Source organism: Odontomachus brunneus, unplaced genomic scaffold, assembly GCF_010583005.1.
Source record: "Odontomachus brunneus isolate Ranch 3 - 2012 unplaced genomic scaffold, Obru_v1 Obru_scaffold_110, whole genome shotgun sequence".
In the NCBI taxonomy this organism is placed as follows: Eukaryota; Metazoa; Arthropoda; class Insecta; order Hymenoptera; family Formicidae; genus Odontomachus; species Odontomachus brunneus.
Genome location: NW_022639560.1, coordinates 588,005 through 612,341, shown reverse-complemented (window position 1 = coordinate 612,341; position 24,337 = coordinate 588,005). Strand labels below are relative to the sequence as shown.

The 24,337-nt window shown below is 38.7% G+C and overlaps 3 protein-coding genes across 9 annotated transcripts in view; 1 reads left to right on the top strand and 2 right to left on the bottom strand.

Annotated features, from left to right (window-relative positions):
* The window catches only part of LOC116849311 (tetraspanin-1), a 44,880-nt gene extending 28,800 nt beyond the window's left edge, over nt 1-16,080 (bottom strand). For 3 of the 5 annotated variants that reach the window (XM_032826337.1, XM_032826336.1, XM_032826338.1), the window contains exon 1: nt 15,762-15,904. The gene's annotated coding sequence lies outside the window, so the exon portion shown is untranslated. Of the gene's footprint in view, nt 1-15,761 lie in introns of all 5 variants that reach the window. The other 2 variants (XM_032826340.1, XM_032826339.1) reach the window with 1 other exon arrangement.
* A 945-nt stretch (nt 16,081-17,025) lies between these two features.
* On the bottom strand, nt 17,026-22,389 carry LOC116849262 (zinc finger protein 800). 3 transcript variants are annotated; one of them, XM_032826223.1, is made up of 9 exons: nt 22,344-22,389; nt 22,038-22,138; nt 21,294-21,742; nt 20,855-21,187; nt 20,445-20,622; nt 20,013-20,153; nt 19,717-19,889; nt 19,040-19,634; nt 17,026-18,600 (listed from the first exon to the last, which is right to left on the bottom strand). In XM_032826223.1, exons 3-9 carry the CDS (start codon nt 21,675-21,677, stop codon nt 17,372-17,374), a joined length of 3,033 nt encoding a protein of 1,010 aa, XP_032682114.1. In that variant the 5' UTR covers nt 21,678-21,742; nt 22,038-22,138; nt 22,344-22,389; the 3' UTR covers nt 17,026-17,371. The 3 variants fall into 3 exon arrangements, with proteins under 3 accessions (XP_032682114.1, XP_032682115.1, XP_032682116.1); XM_032826224.1 differs by having other exon boundaries at nt 22,038-22,063; nt 22,344-22,385; XM_032826225.1 differs by having other exon boundaries at nt 22,038-22,063; nt 22,366-22,383.
* Nucleotides 22,390-22,426: 37 nt separating this feature from the next.
* Nucleotides 22,427-24,324, top strand: LOC116849266 (ubiquinol-cytochrome-c reductase complex assembly factor 1). Its single transcript, XM_032826228.1, has 6 exons — nt 22,427-22,578; nt 22,729-22,965; nt 23,154-23,226; nt 23,450-23,616; nt 23,822-24,016; nt 24,110-24,324. The coding sequence occupies exons 1-6, from the start codon at nt 22,537-22,539 to the stop codon at nt 24,200-24,202; spliced, it is 807 nt and encodes a 268-aa protein (XP_032682119.1). The 5' UTR covers nt 22,427-22,536; the 3' UTR covers nt 24,203-24,324.
* The last annotated feature ends 13 nt before the right edge of the window (nt 24,325-24,337 follow it).

The following is a 24,337-nucleotide window of genomic DNA, read 5'->3' as shown; positions in this document are numbered from 1 at the left end:
GCGTTACCTTGATACGACGATATCGACTGCAAAGCTATAGACCACCGTCGTTGTCGCAGATGTTGCTGCTTAGTCGCTGCCAGTCTCCCCCGTCTCGCTGATCCTCAATAGGGCTCCAGCGAAAAATTCGCATGAAGCACGCGACTGGCCGCACAAACGGCGGCACCGGACGAAAACGTCCCAGCTTCTCAATTCCGGAGAGTCCGGCCGAAATCAATGAATGAACAGCCATTCGATCGATTCGCGACGTCCAAACGCTCCGAATGACAAGGAAAATTCACATGGAAACGGCGTAAGATAAACAGTTTCTGTTTGCTTGCTCGCTCCATCTTCGCTCCACTTTCAATCGACCGTACGAATTCGAGTTGTAAGATATAAAGTGAACTGAGAAACGTGGGCGCCATATTGATAAACAAACAATCATATAAGAAGACGAGGAAGAATGTCGGAACGGGAGCCTGGATACTTCAGTGGTTTAGAGCAGTCGCCCGGTAAGCGAAAGACCCGGATTCGAGTCCCGGCCCAGCAAACTCCGACTTCCGATATACTTTTCTCTCCCACTCTTACAAAATGGTCCGAATTGTATGACCATCTGAATAACTGCAGCAGTAGCAGTTACTCAAATAGAAAAATTTCCAGAAAAACGGGTCACTAGTCGGAAACTGATCAGTTTTTATTAACTGAGATTTATTGACAGTAACTATTTAGAAACTGAGCAGGAAAATACTGACCAGAAAATAGACAATAAAAATGGTAAGTAAATATGCAATTTTTCTATCTAGGAAAACCTCGAGGAAATACTTGCTCGGGGCAGGCTTCAGCCCGTCCCGCGAACGGGCGGGAGAGAGCGCTTTCTTTGAGACCTTGGATGACAAGGGGAAGTTGGGAAAATCCAACGTAGGAGGTGAGGACGTTAGTTCTCTCACGGCGTCCCGCGAGGCTCCCACTCCTGGAAATCGATGACGACCATCCAGGGCGAGAAGCAACCATCCAGTGCGCGCGGCCTGATATAGGAAGGAGTCAACGACACGCGGAAAATTGGATCACCCGATAGCGAGAGATGCTGCTGGGTTCCAGGTCAGCGGGTCGACACGCGCCGCGCGCCGAATCAGGCTCGGACTTTTTCCCTTCGTTTCACTTGGCTTCGCGGTAGCGCGAAAAGTCTGCTCTCTCACGTCGATCGGATCATCATCAATTGGGATGCGAACGTTCCCCTGACATTTGCGAATTACGAGGCCGAAAGAATTAGCACGTTGACTGTCAAGCTGATGCTCGCAGAGTGTCGGGAAGCTCAACTGAGGCTTGAACAACGAGAGGCACGGCGGAAATGTCATTTATTCGACGCCTTCGTCTCGTCGATGCATTCGTTAGCGTTACATAAGTCCGCCGTAAGAGAGACATCACGAGAGCCTTTAAGAATCACGCGGAATAATAACAACGAATACGTGATGCAAATGTGAAACTGCCATGCCGGGGAAGTTTCAGACCTGGGCAGCTCGGAATTTCTGGAATTTCGAGCCGGATTTTGCTGGATTTTCGAGTGAGAACGAGTTGACACGTTGGCCGTCGAATTTTCACATATTGCTCCAAAGCTCAAACAAAATTTGAATGATCAAAAAGTTGCGGCGAAAGAAATACACTGCATACGTTTGCTAGCTGGCTAGTTTTATACTGACTGCATATTTAATTCCTTAAATACAAGTTAGTTAGGTTTCATGTATAAATTAAGGAAATATAATAAAATTATAATGTCAACCACTCGTGGTCCCCTACAACAGTTAGCTCAGTCATTTGAAAGATTAAATAGGTGTACTGATGAATCGATTGGAGATATTGGAGAAAAAACGTGAAGATTTCGTCTCGCACACAGCTCCGAATTAGGCCATTCTTGAACGAACGCGAGCTTATCTTCGCCCATTTCCTGCAGAATAGCCGGAGCGATGGATTCGCGACGCCTTGTATAGACACAATCAATGCGTTGCTGCGCACAACAGACAACACGACGCGCCGTGAATGTCGCGCGTGTTAAGCGTCTCTCGCTCCGTGATGGTGAATTGCGTCGCGAGATTTCAAGGTAAACCTATTCCACCGTGCATGCTAATGATCATTTGGCGTAATGGCGTTGCGCGCGTATTACGATCGTAATTATGATCTCGTGCGACGCGGCAGCACGTGCTCAGAACGATGGAGGTGGCCGGAGAAAGATGTGGGAAAAAAAAACAATGCACCTCTCGTTGAACTGTCCGGTAAGAACGCGGCCTTAAGGCCTGCGCGCAAGAATATCCGCAACGCGTTGCGTTAACTTAAGAACAAACTTATGTCAACGCACGAAGAAATCCGTAACTTTCATAACGGATTTTTTTGTTGACATAAGTTTACTCTTAAGTTGACGTTACGATGTTCTTGTGCGGAGGCTCTTAAACGGTTTCTACAATGAAAACTTAAACCATAATAGGCTTTCTACAATAAGTTATTAGTTATAAGCCGCAAGCAAGTTGACCAATCACAGTTGACTATTTCGAAATTAATCGATTGTAGTTGGTCAGTGTTCAAATAAAACGAAATATCGTCACCGTAGAAGTAAACGGACACTCGAACGTCGTCACTTCGGTATAACGTGCGTGGAAAATTACGGCATTAAACCGATACGTTATTGAATGTATCGCATTTAATCGACCTTTACTCACTTATTTTTATACTTTTCTCTCTCTTCTCCCTTTCTCTCTCTCTTTTTCTATCGTTCTCTCTCTCTCTCTCTCTCTCTCTTTTTTCTTTCTTTCTATATCTTTCTCGCCTTCAAAAAAGGGTAATCGTTAATGCCAAAACCGCTTGGACGTCGCGCTAAAGTCTCCACTTCTCGCGAATGATAACGGCTTTTCTCGGAGGTGCCTCGCGCCAACTCTCTCGCGTAATTGCCTGCACGAAATAATAAATGAGACTACCGCGATCTTTAAAAGCAGGCAACGGTATATGTCGCGCGTGAGCGCGTTCATTCATATGTTGTGTGCGCGCTCTCGCGCGATGGAAAAATCTCCTCTTCGTCGCGACGTCACGGCTACCTAACGCGTATGCACTTTCACCGAGAAACCAATGCAACCGCACTTGTTCGCCGGCTGCGGAATCGATAAAAATCACGCGATTGCCTGATCGTAAGTATAATTTACGTAAGCGCCGTAACCCGTTCTTTCTCGCTGCGCGGTAACAAGTGGAACTAAATATTCGCGAATTAAACGATACCGAGATACACGCGAATTTACGCAGCAAGTTAATATCAAGCGTAATTCAACAGAGCACGTAGGACAGCGCTGAAAATGGAAGATTAAGAAGATTAGCGCGAACCAGCTTACATCCTATCACTTTCCATCGCGCACTCAAAACGCAAGGTGAAAAATGCAAGGTGAACCTTCGAGCCTTTCATTCGTTGCTTTTAATTCCTCACTATATATAGATAGGTAGACAGATTTATTCGATATTCTGAGACAAAAAATCCCTTCGGGCACACGGTGATAAGAATGCAAGATACTATGGCTAGTGCACGGAGAGAATTTCATAGTAAGAGTGACTGTAGAATTTTGTGTAACCGACAGGAATAGGTTCGACATTTCGCAGTAATTTATTATCCTTTCATTTCATATGTGCTATTTATATTTTTATTACTTAGGAACTGAGATACATGCTGTTAAAAAGTCAGCTACGTTTCCAACGAAATTGACTCTGGACGCCGCTGATGACGGAATTGAATAATTATTTTATACTACTATTTATATACTATTTTTATGCTCAATTTATTTCTCTATTCGATTATATCGTATTTTTAATGAGCAATGATGGATACTCAATAGTAATAATATATAAAAAAAAAATGGATACTTTGCAATTCTGTAAAGAAGGATACTATCATATCCGCGTATAGATATAATGCTGCAATAATGTATCAAGGAGTGCAAGGAGAAGTAAACAATGCAATGTAAGTAAACAAGCATGTAAGTTAAACAATAAGTCAAGTAAGGAAGGAAGCAGCTAATATGTGCAAGAGATAGAAGGAGATAAAGCTTACCCTGCTGTCGCAGGGTCGAAAATGGAGAGGAAAACGTGGGGCAAGTCTCTCTCTCGAGAAATTCTCACGAATATTACGATACCAGACGGGTATGTGTGTAGGAGGTAAGGGTGTGCGGTTACAGTACGGGGCTTCTCACGACACAATGACAGCGAATCATCGCAGCGTGCAATCAACACGCACACTCGCGCGATATCGCGTGCACGGCTTGCTCTACGCTCACGACTTTACATAACTCTCTATGCGTCCTGCGTGAGCTCCATCGAGAGCATTTAAAAAACCGCCCTTTCGTAAATCATGGCGCGCGCTTCAGCTTTTCGCGACAGCGCTCCGTTCCAAGACGCGCGTCTTAACCCTTTCGCTATCAATCTTGTTTTCCAAAAATACAATTTCTTTTTTTACTTTTATTTCATTATAAATACATATAATGTAGTTTTAACAAAAAAATTGACAATTTTGTATTTGATATCAAAGAGATAGGGAATACTGATATCCTATTAGGGTTTTTTGGAGGACATATTCGTCCCAAAGATAATAAGTAGAGTGATAGCTAGTGTTCTATATAAAAAAAACTCTTTATTCAAATACATAAGATTATTATTAATGATGGGGAAAATATATGTCCCGTAGCGAAAGGATTAACATATGAATTAGCCGTAGTTATGCCAAAATGATCCAATTCACATGGAGTACGTTTTACGAAAAAAAATCAAGATAAAAATTTGATACTAATTGTGATGAAAATTGTGACAAGAAAATTTGATTTTATTTGAGTCAAATTTTTAGTAAATTTGATACTATTGTGTTATTTGATATTATTATATTATTTGTATAAAATCTAATACCATCTGTATCAAATTTATATATAAGGATATTTATTGACAAGCTTAACACTAAAAAATGGATAGAAAATATGCAGCTAGTAAAAAATGGCGCAATCAGTGTCATTATAAGGCTTGGATCTTTCCTGTTTCACATAGAAAGAACGTGTAAACTACCTTTGTATGGACTCACTATTGAACTAACTAACAAGAACTCAAAAAACATAATTTATAGGTTGGATCACAGCAATGATCAGTTAACGAGAGGGTTGAGTTGCGAAATGCCAAAAATAATGAAGTCGATTTCGGGGAAACCTTTCGGGAAGTGGAAAATCACACGCGAGAACGCCTTCATATCGAAATGCTAAAAACGGAAATTGCAACTGATCATTTTCAACGATATCGTAATCGCCACCTTGTACACGCGATCTGCGAAGGACACAATTGTGCGTGCATAATCAAGATCCCCCCTCTCCCTCGATTTAAAATCGTATTTAAATTTCTGGTTTCAACTCAGCATCCTGTTGTCGCGTGTCCCAACAGGAGATAAATATCGGCCAACGTAGTGGAAAATATCTTCGTTTATTGTTGTCCACACCAGCGTGTCGTCGCGCTGTTTATTTTCGCGAATTCATACCTTTCCGCTTGTTTCTTTCAATGAACTCGTCGATCTGGAATATCGTAGAGTTCGAACGACACAACTTTCGAGGCGTTTCGTTCGAAGAGAACGAAACGGAGGGACGGACGGACGAGCAAGCGAGATACTCGGCAGCTCCGGCTGTTACTCGGTATAATAGCTTCCTGATTATTCCACGAGGCGCTCAGCTGATTTCCGTCGTGTGCGAGCCGTAGTGCGAACTGCCTCCACAAACCGATTAAGCGGCATATTTTTGTTCAGAAGAAAAAAGAGAAGAGATCATTCCTCGGCCGAATATGCATCGACATAGCAAATCGCTCCAAGAGCAATGATTAATTCTCAGTTTTCTGCTCAAATCTTGGCTCCTTTCATCCTTTCGCTATCAATTTTGTTTTCTAAAGATACAATATCATTTTTTTATTTTCACCTCATTAAATACATTGATAAATATATAATGTAGTTTTAGCCAAAAAAATAAAACTTTTATGTTTGGCGCCAAAAGAATACGGCCGGAACTGATGTTCCATTAAGGTTTTTGGGAGGGTATATTTGTCTTCCAAAGGTAATAATTAGAATGACATATATGTTCTATATATTAAAAAAGCTTTTTCAACTGGATAAAGTTGAACATATGTTTTCCTCACCATTAATAAGGCCTAATAAAGGGCTTTGTCCCTTTAGCGTCAAACATAAAACTTTTAATTTCTTTCGCTAAAATTATATTACCGTATTTAATGAAGTAAAAGTAAAAAAAAATTGCATCTTTTTAGAAAACAGTATTGGTAGCGAAAAGATAACTTGCTTCTCGGTTTTTTTTGTACTTCAAGATGCATTATCGCAACGCTACATTTACGTGGAGAAAATATATCATATTTTTCTTTTTCATACCAATTCTTTTCAAGTTCACTGTATCTTTACACAAAAAAAGAATAAATCGGACACCACCGTCAAAAGCAACACAGGTGGCACGACACACTCTGTACGCACTATCCTCGACTCGGAAGGGTCTCAAGTAGGTCGTAAAAACCTTTTCCTCTTCATGAAGCGCACGCAACACAACGCGGCTATGTGTTACGCAATATTCATTCGTAATGTCGCCGTGGCCGCTTTCGACGCAGAGTAATCACTTACTATTTACTCGAAATCGTTGAGTCGTCTTTCTCGTTGCGCGAGCATGTATCCTGAATTCACGCGATGCTATTCCTCGCGCAGCGCTCCTCGCATGCCGCGGGACGTCGTCGCGCGGACGTATGCACGAAAACTCCTTCGGAAATCAGATAATAAGAATGCAACACCGAGGGCAGATGCATCCCGCTCGCGAGCAGGTGCAACGGGAGTGACGTGGAAAAAAAACACATGGCAAGGGAAAGAGAAAAAAAGAGGCACATTAAAAAGGCTCAGGGCGGTCTCCGGTGGTCGGAATGCGGTTTCGACGCGGATCCAACGAGGGAAGGAGGAGGAAGGAGAGAATGGCGAAGAGGAGAGACACGGGTGTTGTTGGAAAGAACGGGAAGGCACGATCGGAGATGCTCATAATCCCTTTTTCTCCCTATCTCTCGCGTATCGGCATGTCGCCTCTCTTTGACGAATCGTGCGAATATCGAGGGAACTAAATCAATCAGCGAATCGTCCGTGTCTCGCTTCGACCGGTATTGGAGATTCTCCCAAAATTGACGGCGAAAAAGGAACCGTCGGAACAGGTTGCAATGGCTCGGCGCAGCCCAACCCTTTTTTTCTGCGCGTGTGAAGCTTAACAACTGCTCGTCTAACGGGACTCGCTCCTCGGTCGACTCTTCTCTCTTCTCCTCGCCATTCAAACGCGTCTATATCGATGTCGTGTGGGCAGGACACGCGACGTTACTTTCTTTGCACTTCTCTGCAAATTATTCCCCCCGGAAAATTCCGTAAATACACGCGTACATCTTGAACGGCCCTCGAGGATAATGACTTGTTAGCGCTATTCGCGAAACTCGATGTGTGATACAGTGTGTTATTCTCTTCGATATAGTGCCTATATTTAATTGAGTCGAGAAAAAAATTAATAGAAGAAAAATGTAAACAAGGATAATAATTAAGTTGTCTTTGTTATCGCAGTCAAACATTGTCCCCAGAAAAAAATGCACACACACTGCAAAATATTTGGTGTTAAATTCAACGTATTTCATACGTCCCGATTTATTCACCTTAATTTTTGTGCTGACTCGAATAAATATGTAAACAAACGACACAAATTATCTATATATATCAAATATGTGTATACCAAGAATTTATATATTTACATATAAATTGTGTTATTTCAACATTTGGAAACATTAATATGGGCTCAATGGGAGAATAATCAAAATAACATAAACGATATTAATAACGATAATTTGTTAAATTTACGGTTACGTATGTGAAAAATTTGACACAAAATTAAGACACAGATTGATTTCAATAAAAATACAAGGTGTTTTTTATTGTACGAAAAGAAGATTCCTTCTGGAAGATCCTTATCGATCAAGGACCTCTTTAGCTGAGAGTTAAATTTAAAGACCGGATATTTTGGGAAGGTTAACGATGATATTCGCACTGATGGTTTTTACACTCGCTACAAAGAGACCATCAAACCCGAGAAGCCTTGGGATCCTGATAACGATCTTCAGCTATCGATTAAGCACTTTCTCTCTCTTTCTCTCTCGACAAAGTTCACCTGTCTCGCCGTACCAAATAATTTCCACGGGAATTTCTGGTTTACTTATCAAAGCCCCGAGCGCTCGGCTTAACGGTCGATTATTCTTTATCCAGGAATAGATCCAGCAAGATGTGGAAGGTTGCGTAGTAAGTACTTTATCGCCTCGTTAATGCAGCCTTCGCAACGCAATGTTCGACGCGGAAACAATAAACGTTCCCCGGCAATTGTAGCAATTAGAACTCGGAAGAAATATTTCCACGAGCTGTGATCGAGCTGTTCAAGCTGAAGAGTTCCGAATTCGAGCTCGGAATTCATGGGCAATTCGAGCGTGATGAATGGTCAATCGGTACACTGAGAGAAATGATTCGACAAGAAACAAACAGATATTTCTAATCAAAATACCGATGAATTTTTGTATCCGATCAAGAAACATCCGATAAAAAATATCGGTTCATAATTTTTTGATCGATTTATCTGACGAAATGCCGTTATGATCGGAAGTATTCGATTAAATTTAATTGGATATTCTCATCAAGTATAAAAATTTATCGGTATTTTGATCGGTATCCGTTTGTTAATATTTTATCGGATAATTTCTCTCAGTGTACGATGCCAGAAGGCTTAGATTATTCGAATAGTTCGAATACTAAAAAACCCCAAAACTCGTTGCAAACAAACAGGGAACGAACCATACCTTCTTTATCCCTTCTCATCTCATCTGTATTCCGTCAAGTTTGAACAGTTTCGAACAACGTTCATCTAAGAAAGAAGAACTCTCGTTGCAAGACTCTCTACTCTCTACAATTTTACATTCTGAGCGAACACTTTTACCGAAAAAGTATATTTCTCTTCTGAATGAAGTGGATTATCAATCGGAAATCCACATTCCGGATTCGTTGAGAAAAAAATATCTAAGGAATAATTATTCCGCTGGACATCGATAACATATCATAGTAATGCAAAATATTTTTCGAAATTGGACTGTACTAATGGCGCGGCAGCCTGAAAACTGCCGACGCCGGCGGTACCTTAATAGTCAAGCTTGATATGAGCCTCGCGAAGATTACGCGTTAGGGGCGTAAAATGGTGAGAGAAAAAGGGGAGATACACGGTCAATGGATAATGTAGGAAGAAGAGAGACTTATGTGGTGGGCAGCCGTTACCATAACGACACACGGTGCCGCGCGATGCCATTGCCCTCGGGTGCATTACGTGTTTGTCCCCGCGCGAGCGAGCGAACAGCGGGGTAGGTAATTCGGATTGTGGAACTTCTATTAGGGTGGCCTCTCTCTTCCTCCTGTCCTTCTCTCCCTCTCTCTCTCTCTTGTCTGTGACCGTCAACGAAGGGTGCGGGTGAACTTGTTCGCACGGTGTGTGTTATGTGTCGCGCCCACGCCGACGTCGCGCGGTTGCTATGTATATATATATGTGTGTGTGTGTGTGTGTGTGTGTGTGTGTGTGTGTGTGTGTGTGTGTGTGTGTGTGTGTGTGTGTGTGATAAACACTCGATGGCAGGAGGGTTGCGACAATTTCTTTCTTTCCTTCGCTTCGACGAATCCCCGAAATAGGCGAAAATTACTAGATTCGTCCTTGCAATTGTCCACCTGCCCGCGAACCCTCGCCGACGAGTCAGTAATAGTGTTTCTGACTGAAACCCGTAAAGGAGTATTTCAGGTAGTGAAATATTTCAGTGAATATTCAGCGATTTTCAGTAGAAAACACCGCTATCTTTTGCCGCCTTATGTCTCACTGATCTTGTTCAGTGGAAACGAGGTTTCACCGCAAAATCTATAGTGCATAAATTAGTCGTGCAAAATCCAGCTTTTCTTCTACCCAATTTTAATCCAATTTTCTGCGTTTGCGGCGATGAAAACGACTTCCATGCGATTTACGGATGACGACACTGTCCACGTTTGCAAATTGCGTCAACAACAGGCACACTCGCTTCTATCAACTGATCTTCTCAGCGAGATTTTCATCGTATTGGAGTGTGCTATACTTATAACTGAACTATCAGTTATAAATATTGTAAGCCACTTTCTCTCTGCTCGGTTATTAAGCAGTATACTATACTTGAATCTGAATATAGAGATGACTTCAATGTTACAACTCGACCACAATAAATGTACATTTAGCTGCATTGAAGTTTATTGTACAACATAAACGTATGTATAAGGATGATGTGTAAGGTCTCGGTACGTGACTAACTGGTCAATGTACCCGAAAATATATCACTCTTCTCTATATCGATAATATTTCTCTCGCCAACTTTTCACTGCTTACGAATGCACTGTCTCTTCACCTTTAATTTCTATTTTTCAAGCTCTCGCATTTAGTCTCTGTCCTGCTCTGTCTCTCGCTCCTCTCTTTATTCTCTTTCTAGCTTTGTTTTGTTCTCTTATTTTCTTCTATCTTCTATCCTCTGCTAATTCGCTCTCTGCCTCTCTCTTTCTTTCAACCAGTGCCGCTTTTTAAAGAACAGGCTCCCTACTTCAAATCTTTCCCCAATTATTACCATCCTCACGCAATTAACGTTCATATGATAATTTCTTACAATATAATATTTCAATGAAGAACACACTGAGTGTACTTTAGAGAGAGGGAAGAACGTCGCGATCTCCTGATGCGCCTGTATTCGTTTCTACCTGATTTCTCGAAGTGGGGAAGAAAGAGGGGATTAATGTGCTTGTCCGAACGAGAACCAAAATACAATCTATTTTTAACGAAAAGGAGGATCCGAACGAGAACCGAGAAGATTGCCGTAACGGCGAGCTTTCTGCAAAATCTCCAGCTTGGAAGTGCTCGAATTTGTTCGAACACTCCGACGATTCCGAGTGCTAGTGCGAACGGTCGTGAGGCAATGGATAAAAACGAGGAGGCGCAGGAAGCCAGCTGACGCGGTTAAACCAATCAATATAGCAGCTTGATCGTGATAAAGTAGATTTTCGGCCGATGGAAGGGGAGTTACAATTGAATTGTCCTTAGACTCTCTCGCGGGGCGAGAGTCTCACGTGATCACCGTAGACTACACTATCCAGAATATCGACAGGTGCATCGACCTGCTCGGAGCGCGCGTACAGCCGTAGTCACGGCATGTGCGAAAGACGACGCGTAATTGAGACTGTTTTGACGACGGTAATTTAGCGGCTGTGCTCGGGACAAATTATATCAGAATGGACAGTTTCCGCTGTTACGTGCTAATAAGCACTTTTGGATCTTTTCGCCTCTGTCTTTCTCGTTCTCATTTTCTCGTGCGACTCTGACGTTTACAGCCCAATCGTTGAGCCGCGAAACGCACCGCGTATAACACGTGTAATAAGTGTAATACACAGCGAGTGAGGAGAAAAAAACGCTGTTGCCACATTCTCATCCATTTGGAGATGAATTTACACAGAGGGGAATTATACATGCATACATGTCGCGTTCGCGCGACCGCCATGGAACGCTATAAAGACACACACCGTAAGTTAATTACGTCTATTCTGGGTCATGACGCTTCCACTTAGAGTCGAGGACGTGTCTCGAATATTTACATTTTGACGACGCACGCGGAGATGGTGGGTTAGGTTCAGCTTAGAAACGAGAAATCATCTAGAGAGTCGCTGCTACTTGACACTTGCTAACGGGAACCAGGGTACATCCCCCCTACCCCCCTTTTTCGCGACATTAACACGACGAATATATGAAAAATATAATAACAACTCTCGAGACTGACAAAATAGAGAGAGGGAGAGAGAAAGAAGAAAAAAGAGAGTGAGAGAGAGTTCTTCAAAATCATAAACAATCTAGAAAAACTCGACAGTTTTAAATGTCTCTTGAATGTGTCTACACGAATATATGTGGATTCCCGAGTCGAAATTTTGCTTCCACAATTCTGCAAATTTCACCGGACTTAATGATCCGACTTTATCCGTGCACGGCGTAAAAACAATGCAGTAAAAATTGCATTAGAATTATATTTACAATGTTTTTTTATAAATTTTTCTCTCTCTGTAGACTATACTAAGATATTTTAGTATAAATTATTACAGAAATTGTAAATTTTACGATATATCTACTGAATATACAATATAAACATTCAATTATTATAGTTTAGTAGTGTAAACAGTCAAACGTGCATAACATTTTCAAACAGCTATACAGTAATTTCAGTCAATTTCTGTATACTTCAAGATTATAAATATTCTTATAATTTTTACTATATTTTCTCCGTATATGCGTTATTAACACAATGGGTGAGAACGTGAAAAATATAATACCAACTCGAAATTGAAAGAGAGAAGAAAGAGTTCTCTAAAGAGACTTGAAAAATCTCGAAAGATTCAATAATCTTGAATGTCTTGAATGTCTACACAAATATACATGAATTCCCGAGTCAAAATGTGACTTTTACATCAATCCTTCCAAATTCCGCGGACCTTGGAGGAACAATGGAGAATCTTGAGACTCATTGCGCAATTATTTGTCAAAAAATGACGGATCATGAGTGCCGACGCGAAATTTCGACTCGACCATCTCCTTATTCCCGGTGGATTTGTCGAACGTCTGTTAAACGTCACGCATAACGAATGATTTCGCGTGGCTGGAAATACATGGTATATCGTTACCCGGCGCCCTGCGTTCTGCGTCTTGACTTTCCAATCCGATATTTCGCCCTGACTGGTTCCGGACACTCACACATATAAACGCGATGCGATCGAAAAAAACGCGTGCCAACCAACGCGAAAATCCTAAAGATCAGTGGTAGAACTATGTAAAAAATAAACGAAAAAATGAAAAAAATTTCCTGTCTATACAATCACGTGTAACGGTTCGTCGAGTTGTCAGTGATTGTACAGGAAACTTCTTTCTATTTCTTTGCTATTATTTTAACGTAATCCCACCACAGATCTCTCGATAGTCCACGAAATATTTTGATCGCTCGACAGAATTTGTACATCGCGAAACACGTCGTTTCGCGTACACTAGGATTCATAAATACCTTTACACTTCCGGTATCTAGAGAATTGGACTTTTTCGATCTGACGCATCGTTTTTCAGCGTGAATCGTGACTGTTAGTTGTCAGTTCTTTCAGTAACTAACAATCACAATTCACGCTTACTAAGAAACAATGCGTCAAATCGAAAAAGTCCAATTCTCTAGATACCGGAAGTGTAAAGGCACTTATGAATCCTAGGCCGATATTCATAACCGAATTTTATATTTGAGACTGTCTTAAGTTCATCTTTAGATGGTCTACAGATGATTTCATTGACTATATAGCATCTGAAGATAAACTTAAGATGGTCTTAAATATAAAATCCGAGTATAAATACTGGTCCTAATGTACGTCACACTTCAGCTCGAGATACCACGACATCGTTCGCGGAAAAACGCAAGAAAGTGACATAAGTACCGAAAAACAATGAGCAAAGAGAACACGTCATCGCTAAAAGGCCGAGCGCTCCCAACAATCAACACTGTAAAAAAAACATCGCGGGCCTTCAAGACGATCCAATTTACCTTGCAATGTCGCGCAATGTCCCGGGCGTTTTCATTACTTCGGCCGAGTAAGTGCGACACGCATAATATCCGCGGAATATGTGTGTCGGTGCGTTAATTGTCATTCCCGTCGATTGATCGAGATGTTTCGTCAACTCTCTAGAGGAAACTAGGACAACTTTAGCGACGCATAAGAACGGTTTCTGAAAGTATTTTACGTGTTGAAGACGATAATGAAAACTAAAAATCGTCATGTCTGTTTTCTGAAATCTTTGGAAAAGAAATATAATGTGTATTCCTCGTTTCTTTTTTGTTGCTTTCAATCGTTGCTGACTGGTGTGTTATCTTTTTGATATTTACTATTTATGTCCTAAGATACATATAGAGAAAAATAAAAATATTCTCGACTTCAATCTAAATAAATTGAAGTCAAAATATGCTTATGATAGATTTGCCGGTCTTTTCAGCATTCATTATTTTTAGTATATATAGTAGACTCATTAATATTTAGTATTTAATAGTATTTACTCATTAATTTAGTAAGGTGAAGATTTAGATTAAGATAAATTAGGGAGGGGAACAGAAACCCATCCCGTCAACACATGTGTCGTTTCTACACATCAGCGAATTATATCTTCGCGCATACGCGTTATCTACAAAATTTTTAAACTTTTTCTATTATTAACTTTTTGTTAAATAATGAGAGCGACTAAAACTTTTTGTTTTGTAAGTGATGAGTCGAGACGATGCGCTTCCATCATTTGAAGTGACTCAGTGTGCGTCTTAAGAACCCATCGTTAACCACCGTTCGGAGGACTTCGTAGGCGTAGCGGGCTCGTTAATCAGTTGTTCCTGTGAGCGCTTGCGACTTCTCGCCGAGACGTGTCACCGTTTGCGCGGAACGCCATGTCCCCGGCAACGTAAGACCGCCGATGACAGGAACGACGATGGCGAAAGGAGAAAATGCGATTCTCTCTTCCTCTCTTCCTCTCCTTCTCTCTCTCTCTCTCTCTCTCTCTCTCTCTCTCTCTCTCTCTCTCTCTCTGCATAGTCCTAGATAATGATTACCGATGGACGACGGTTGCGTGTATAGGGTGCATATTCCGCGTTATACACGAGTATTGTTCTTTGAGCGACACTCCGACAGCTGTGACGGCGGTCGCGGCTGCGATAGCCGCGATCGCTTCTGGGTCGAGTGCATTCGCTGTCATGGACTACAGGTAGTAACAGCAACAAGTGGTACGAGGCATTAATTGCGTATAAGCCATCGCTCGAGGAGGAGTCGCTGTGATTGCGCGGAAGTATCAATTTCAGGGGGCTTCGTTCGTGAGACACACCGTGCTCGCGCCTGCTCCATTCGTGTTGCCAACTCGCGACCTCAGCGTTCGGGGTTCAGAGGAAGAGCGAGCGAGAAAGAGAGGGAGGCAGAGGGAGGCCGAGAGAAGTGCGTAGAGAGGGAACGAGAGAAAAGAAGAGAGAGGGGCAAGAGAGAGAGAGAAAGAGAGAGAGGCAGAGAGGAACCATCTGAAGCAAAATCTCGAAATGTCGCGATCTCGTTGTTGCTTTTCGGATACTTGCTATGGCGATCGGGCGATATCGGAGTTGAGCTTCCGCAGCAATATTCTGAAATCTCCGATGGAAAATCCTCGATGATAATCCGTCATAGGACGCGATTATCATGTCCGGAAAAGAGCGAGCGAATGCGCGTACGCGTATCTCGAGTGGATAAGACGCAAGTGTCGAGGATGAAGACGAGACTGAATGTAGGGTTTCATCGGGGATTTCATTTTCCGTCCGTCGCCTGCTCAACAAGCTGTGCCGGGACGCTACGTCGTCGTCTCGCGTCGCTAACGTAAATAACTATCTCGCGTATCTCAGGATCATCGCAGTTATCGGGGCGGGAGCCTGGAGTCCATCCCTTCATCGTGAGAAAGCTCGAGCCATTGTCCTCCCCCTTTTCCTCTCTTTCTCACCATCACACACATTTGCACATACGCACTCTTTCTCCTTCGCATCACACATATACACGCTTTCTCTTTCTCTCTCTTTCTCTCTCTCTCCCACTCCCATACTCTCATCTTCCAACTTACGTTTACGATGTGTTCCTGGGATGCTCCTCGCTCCGGCAGCTGGCTGAGGGCAAGGTCGTCCGCGCTGCACAAAACACACGTAGCCGAGCGGGCACACAATTTAGCACTGAAGTGTGAGAAGTAACGCGCTTCTACCGCTACGATGATGACGACGACGCGCCTCGTAAAAGATTCACGATCGCGGTTGGACTGCCGCGTCGCGGGAGAGCACAGTGTCCCACTGAGTGACCGGACGAATAAAAGTAACTCGCTCGACGCCGTTTGCCGCGCGTCTGCTAGTGCCGCGAGCAATCGCAGTTCGCGGCTCAATCGAGTAGGGCGGCAGGTTCGGATCGCAGCGCAGTGCAACTCGACGCAGCAAGCCCGCCGTGCAATGCAGCGACGCGTGCACCGCCCGGCCGCTGGCCAATCAGCGCGCTCGTCGGCACGCACGATGGTGCAGCGCGTCTTACCGATTTCGTGCGTTCGTGCTTGTAATGTCGGCTCTGTCCTTTTCTTCGTTCCCTTCCACTCTCTTTCAATTCGTCTTTTCTCTCTCTTCTCTTTAACGCATGTATCTTAGTTTAAATCGATATATAAATATTTGTGTTATACAAATATAATTGTTGAACGACTGTGATCGAATTTCCGTTGATCGTAACGGTAAATCAAATAGAAATTTTGTAGGAAGTATTGTTAAAGATATCAAAATGGGTGCATCCAGAAGCACACTGAGCTCTTGGATCTGACTGGTGTATATTTTTAGATCTAAAGAAATATTCCAATCAGATACAGGAGTTCACTGAGCGATTGTTTCTGGATGCATCCAGTTTGTAGCAGTGAAAATTCAGATAAACTATGACAGTTAAATATTAAACAAGTTATTTCTCAATCATATAGCTGTTTTTCATAAAATTTAATAGAAATTCTCGAGACAAGAAATATACATGTAGAAACAATATATTTTCGATTAAATCTTTCAAACCAAATCAAATGTAACCATATGAATGTTCATGTTTAAAAAAATAAATTTCATTATGCAAATGTTATTCATGTACATACAGTTAATATACAGATTACTTTAAGTATCTGGTATGTTTACTTTAAATAGCATAACAAATTAATTTGAGAATTTAAAAGCACAAAATACACAAAAATATACGCATGTATGTTATACTCTATATAACTTATAAATACAATTTACATTTTATAAATATACATTATAAAATATATATTATAAAATGTAATATCGTATCACATTAATGTTGTAATAATCACATTTGTGTTCAACATTGAAATCCTTTAATTGGAACTAAAAATCCTTTAAACAGGATCTGCAATGAAGATTTAAGCTTTAAGAAATTGACCAAACACAGTTGAATATTCTTGTAAAAGTCGATTGTGGTTAGTCAATTTTTTAAAGCTTGAAACTTAAATCTTCATTGTAGACCCCGCTATACAGAAATAGAATTATATAGACTTTACCCTTAATTTTCCTTACATATGGATATTTCTATTCCTTATACAATTTTCAATTAAACTATCGAGGACAACAGAGCTTAGTTATTATGCTCAATGTATTAACATTTTAAAGGAAGTTCCAAAACAATTCATTATTATCATCATATTAATCAATTAGAATTTAATGTTCTATGATGCAATTTGGTTTTCTTTCGCGCGTTCACCAAAGTTTCAGAGTCGCACAAATGATGTTTTGCTGATGATTTGCCAAGTGAAAACGACGACGTGCCCTTACAGGACTCCTTCCGAAGTTGTATGTCCTTCAAGTCATATATGAAATCCTTTCTCAACGGCTTTATTCGTTTACGCATCGGACGTTGAGACTTCGAACCGTCTGTTATCGAGCAATACGTTAGCCCAGTGTCGTCGATAGGCGCGGTGCTATTTTCATTGTCGTTCGAGTACGTATCTCTCTCCGCCTCATTACTGATGTCTGACGACTTCTCCGAATCCGTCTGTTTGGTCGCGCTGTCTGTGTCAGTCGGGCCCAATATCACCTCCATCACCATCCGCTTGAGATCAGAATGAACGTTCAATTTTCCCAGAGCACGGTTCTCCATGTACTCTTCCAGATTTGTACAGAGCGTCGCGGTCCCATCGGTTTTCTTTTCGGTAGGAACATTCGTCGTACTACCTGTCGTAGTAATTTCCTCATTTTTTCCAGCAACACGCGTACTCGTCGTATCGCTCAAAAAGCTAAGATCTTCGCGCATTTCCGACTGAGAGAACGATGCAGTTTTATCAACGGGGTAGTCTGTTTTCTTCTTCACCTCCGTCATGCCCGTAACAATGTTCTCCTTACATCTATATTCCTCCGTAGGAACCTTCATCGTACCCGTTATAGCAGCTTCCTCATTTTTTCCAGTAACACACGTATTCGTATCGTTCAAACCGCTAAGATCTTCCCGTATTTCTGACTGAGAGTACGACATAGTCTTATCCGCGTCATCAGGATCATCTATCTTCTTTATATCTGTGATCATGGCAACAATATTCTCCTTACGTTTACACTCACTCTGTGGTATTTCGATCACCATCTCCGCCATAAATGCATGACTATTCTGTGTGTTATGCATCTTATTGCAATGTACAACGCAATCACACTTGAAGAAGCACTTGAAGTCGCATAATTTGCAGCGATAGCGATACCACCCAATATGAATTGCCATATGCCTACGTAGACTTGTCATGGACGTAAACTTTCGTTGACATAAAAGACACTGCATTTTCTGCAAATTCGAGATCGCAGCCATCTTACTCTCCATTGATAAATTCTGCTCCATTTTACTCGGCCGTACCGCTGTAAAATCGCTTCGTTCCACTCTCATGAGTGTTTTCCCTGGAATCACATAAATTATTATATTAAAAACTAATTGGCTTAAATGCGCAATACGATATACCTCAAATTGTAGCGTCTTGGCATTCTTTTACCGTGCACAATAGCTTATTAAGATAATCAATTAATTACTGCAAATAACTTAATAAATTAGAATCAAATGTAGGATATTAGTTGCTAAATTTATCTATGTTTTACAGTGTAAATAAACGCATCAAGAGTGTCTAGTTCTAACGTTCTAACGTACTATGATATACTTTTTTCGTCAAGTCTAAAAACTTTTCTAATGATCATTCCCCATTTCCCATCCTAAATGGAACTCTATTTATAAATTTTTGTATTGCGAAAAATACTGCCTTGGGCTGGAGTTAAATCTGGACCTCCCTACTTGCCCGAGCGGGGCCTAATTATTACGATAATGATACGATGATTCAAACAATACTTTTCAAAGTAATCTTCCGTTTTTTCTTCCTGCAACTTAGGGTGCTGCCTTTTCTACGTATGACCTCTAAACCCACGGCCTTGGTTTTGCTCGTATCTCCGTGTACAATATTGGAAGACTGTGGATTTTCGATGGGCTCAAGAATCGGTGGCTCGCTATCGTCGAAATTTTCATGGATTGTCGATGGCGCAATTCTCGCACGAACGTTATTATGATCTGGTGAATTGCGTTTGGACGAATGATTATCGTAGTGTTCTAACGTATCCCAATCTTCTGTACTAAGAGAAACAGGTTGCATACGAGTGGCTGCTTTGCGATACTCGCCGATTATCTCAGGAGATGACGATGACATGCGTTCAAAGTTAGCTTTCGATTCATCGGTGTCATTCAACTCACATAATGTATCGTTGTTAAGTACTGAGTTTGATAAAGTGCTGCTATTAGGCTGATTGATTTTAGTTGTAACTTGGTCGCATGCAGCGATTAATGTTTGACAATGCTGCGAATGAGCAGACAAAGCTGTCTTTGTATCAAACTTCTTCCCACATTTGTTGCAACCTGAATCTTCGACATCATTTTTCGAATAAAATGTTTTCTGTTACAAAGAAATACAAAGATCATGTAAAATGTATTATGATGTAAAAAAAACTATCAAAATGTAGTTAACTTAATTTTACCTGTGCCTTATCGTCATTTTCGAGATCGTTAGTATGCTTTATTTTTCCAGCAGCAGATGTCCCGGTTGCACGACTTTTCTTTGAATCTTGTGTCGTGATTGCTTCCATACTAAATGGTACCTCTTGAATTTTCAATCTTAACTTACGCACTTGCTCGTGATTTTTCTTATGAACTGTATTTAGAAAATCATAATGACGAATTATTCAAAATAAGAAATTTCTAAGAGAAAGCTTATTTGTGAATAACGCTGAATTATTGTGAGAAAACGGCACACGATATGTATGTCGAAACGTACCTTTGAACAAATGTCGATGAACACTCCAAGTGTTTGCAAACGTACTTGCACAGCAAGGGCAGGTGTAACATGTGCGCTGGGATGTGTGCAGTGTTTTAACATGAAAAGTTAATGTTTTCTTCGTTGAAAAATTTGCATTACCTGCAAATCAAAACATAGATATCTCAGACATATCTTTGTAATTACATCAAACAATGCACAGAGAAACGTATAGATTATAAAACTATGTCCAATAACCGACCTAGCATTTGTTACCAAGTAATAAATTGTTTCAAGCTGAGATATTGATAAAGCATAATAATATTCAAACTATCAAATTTATCTAAATTAACTTTAGGGCATTAACAGTCTTATCAGTTTTTATCATCCTCTTCTCTATTGTAAATAAAATAATATTTAATATTAAGGAAATAAAAAATAAATGTAATTTACATATAGCGCAGATCAAGCTATTCGATAGCGTCCTATCTAATGGCAATTTATCCCCTTCGTTACTCGGATTAGCTTGAATAGGACTATCATTCTTTTCTAATTGATTTTTATTCTTAATGTAGTTCTTATGTTCTAATGTAGTATTATTCTGCTTCATTATATTTTGAAGTTTCATTATCTGGAAGTCAAAAACACAATATTAAAATCGTCGTAATTATATTACATTATTTCATATATATATAATATACTTCTAATTAATGACATTTATAATAATAAAAAAGAAAAAATTAAATATATTATATTAAATATAATATATATTAAATATAATATATATTAAATATAATATATTAATTATATATAATTATATAATATATTAATTATATATAATTCACTATAATTGTAATTCTTGCCTCTTTAGCTGCTAAGTCAGTATCCACATTGGCTACTGTATCTGGTGATTTGATAGTTTGATATACTGCACAACTATTTGTTGCTATACTTTTCAAATAAATATGTTGATTTCTTGAAGCATCAGTGGTCACATTTTCAATTTTTATTTTATTAGAAGAGTTATTTCTCATATCTTCTTGCTTTTTAATAAGCGCACTTATTACTCCTGTGAGATCTCTTTTACATGTTTCTTTAGAGACTTGGCTCCTAAGTATTCTATCGTTTGTAAGATTAGATTTCATTATTGTTTGTTCTGTTTGACATGTATCAATTGCTGATTCAATAGTAGAAATCTGAAAAGAATATTTTTATAATTAAGAGATAAATTATAATAATAATAGTAATAACAAATTATAGTTATAATAACAATAACAATATTAGCAATCATATTCTATTTACCATGTTGAGATCATTCCATGTGTTTTTATGAAGTGTAATATTAAACTTTTCTTTACAGTATTCTCTTTTATGAGATATCAAATTCACAATGCTTCTAAATAAGCTGCGGCAAATACGACATTCATAGATAATGTCACATTCATAAGTTAATATAGATTTAATTTCCTCTGTACTATCTTCAAGCAGCTTACTAATATGATATAAAGTAGATATACTTGTATCAATTGGTTTACGCAAGTTGGATAAATCAGGATTGATTGTACTATTTGTATCCCTTCTATGAAGCTTTACTTTCCCAAATTTGCCATTTTTCTCTTTGCTTTTGGTCCCTGCCTGCATAGCTTTCATTTTTTCTAAAGCCATGGTGTACTTCAACCAGTACATAGAGTTCTCAAAGCCTCTAAGAGATCCTTATGATTGTAATTTGAAATCTTCTTTATAATGCATCTCTGTTATATTTGATTAAAAATTATTGTTAAGAAATCATCAATATATGTAATTAGAGTCGGTTGCTAAAATATATCTAATTATTTCTAATAATATCTAATGTTAATTGTGTAGCATATATTAAATATTTTTAATTGTATGTATATACAAAAATATATTTATATCAGTTGAAAAAGATATTTCTGCTGAGAAGAAAGAAAGGATTCTTAGTGTGACTTCAATGATATTTATCAAATGTAACAAATCTGAATTAGATAATTTATAGAGAAAGAATACATAGTCATAAAAATCTCCTACCTAGATCAATCCATAAACTGTTACACCTGTATGAAAACAATTATTAACGATACGGTATATACACATTTTATCCATGAAAAGCGTGTGCCGATATCTATCTTCTGAAAAAATTCACAAAAATCGAATATCTATCTTGATTATTACATTCTAAGATTGCGATTAATAAGCACGTCTCTCCTTCATTTTAAATTATCAAAATCAATGTTCATCTTTCGAGTATTGATCGATTTTGTAAGAGTGTAAATAGATTTAACGGGTTTGAGCGACAATGTGCGACTCCGTGTGCAAATAACGTAGAAATCTTACTTAAATGTGGTTACACACGTACTATGAATCCTATCGTTTGATGACCTCCATTTTCTATGCAGTTTCTTCGACTTACCGTTTGGCAAAAGTTTGGTGGGCAGCACTTTAGTCGTGTCTGTTCACTAATACTTTTGCTTCTACTTTATATTATGGACTTTCATACGGCGAAAATAAGTAGGATATTTATATAAAAATGTTCATCATGCAATACACTCAGATAGTTACTTCGTTAAAGGTATTTATTTATTGATTCACCTATAATATAACCTCAATAATGATGTACTTGAGTGTATCTTTTTTTACAATTATGATGATTTTCAACATAAGATTATTTAGAAATTATATCTTATAGTTTTACATAACCTACTGATCATACATATTTCAGAATACAATGTTATCATTAATGCAAAGGACATTTCAAACTCATGGAATGGTCAGCACCGCTAGGCTACTATCAACATCTTCTACGATGCAGCTATTGAATCCTAAAAGTACTCACATGACATTTGTACACTGTAATAACTCATCTACAACGACTGTACCTGCTGTACAGAATACACAGCTAGGATATATGCAGAGATTGTTAAAAAAGATTGGTTTTAAATTCGATCTACAAAAATATGTAATTAGAAGTTCATATATTAAGTTCATGCATATAATTAATATTTAAACAAACAGACACATATACTTTTATATTTATATTTATAGTTAATTTAGTTTAAGTGCATATGATATATAATGCATTTATTAACAGTAATGCAAAGTTCAAAATTTATTCTCAATATGATAATATTAAAATATTAATTGCAGAGGTACATGGCACTTGCTTGTTTGGTGTATGAACATATGTTGAGTCAAGTAGATTATAATTTCTTCTATAAACGTAAGTTTTTTTATCTATTCCTAAAATGTATTCCTAAGATATTTTTTCTTATATTTTATATTACATTACATATTGAATTAATCAAATATATGACAAAATTTTAAATATTTACATATTTATAATTTTAAAATAATAAAATCAATCAATGCTTTATATAATTTTTATATATTAAAATAGAGCTGTAATATAATTCTTATTTTCCAGTATATATTTCTTTTCACAGACTTTAATATGCCAGACACATTGTTTTCATGGTTTTTGGTGACAGAACTTCATGTATGGATGTTAATGGTTCGTTATATGGCAGAAGGAAAAGATGGACAATTCATTAGAAATAATATAGTCACAGCAATGTGGGATGACACAAAAGCCAGAACAGAAAAGCTTGGTGTAATATTATATTATTTTTAATAGGATGTTAAAGCTTTAATAGAATCAAATAATTTTAATGAATTAAATAATATTTTAATTCAATATCTACTATAATTTTAATATTTTAAGTTTGATGTATCAAATATTTATGTATATATGAAATACTTTTATCATAATTTTCCAATATTTACTGTTTGCTAAATACAGTTATTATTTATTACAGGCAATAATGCCCAGTATTAAACGCAAACAAATTGAAGAATTGTCACATCAATTTAATGCTTCTATAATAGGTTATGATGAAGGTATACTGTCCGATGACAAAGTATTAGCAGGAGCACTATGGAGAAGGTTCTTTTACCTTGAATGCAATAATCCAGAGCATGTCGAGTTACTTCTCGCTTACGTTAGGATACAAGTAAGTTTCATATTTTAATGATATTAAACATATTGATGTTAATTAATGTGACTTGCTACAGTCCTTAAAAACTATACTTAATGATTTTTTTAGATCTCTCTTTTCGACAATATACCGAGTCAAGCGATTTTAAAGAAACCCAATTTCAAATTGGTAGATATAAAAAGTTTATGCAAACTTCAATAAATATTATAGTGGATAGAACTGTTAGAGGTATTTTGGAATACATACTTATTTATGAAGACATAATGGTTCTATGTAAAAAATTATTGTACAATATATAGTAATAAACATAGAATATATTATTACTTTTTCATAGTA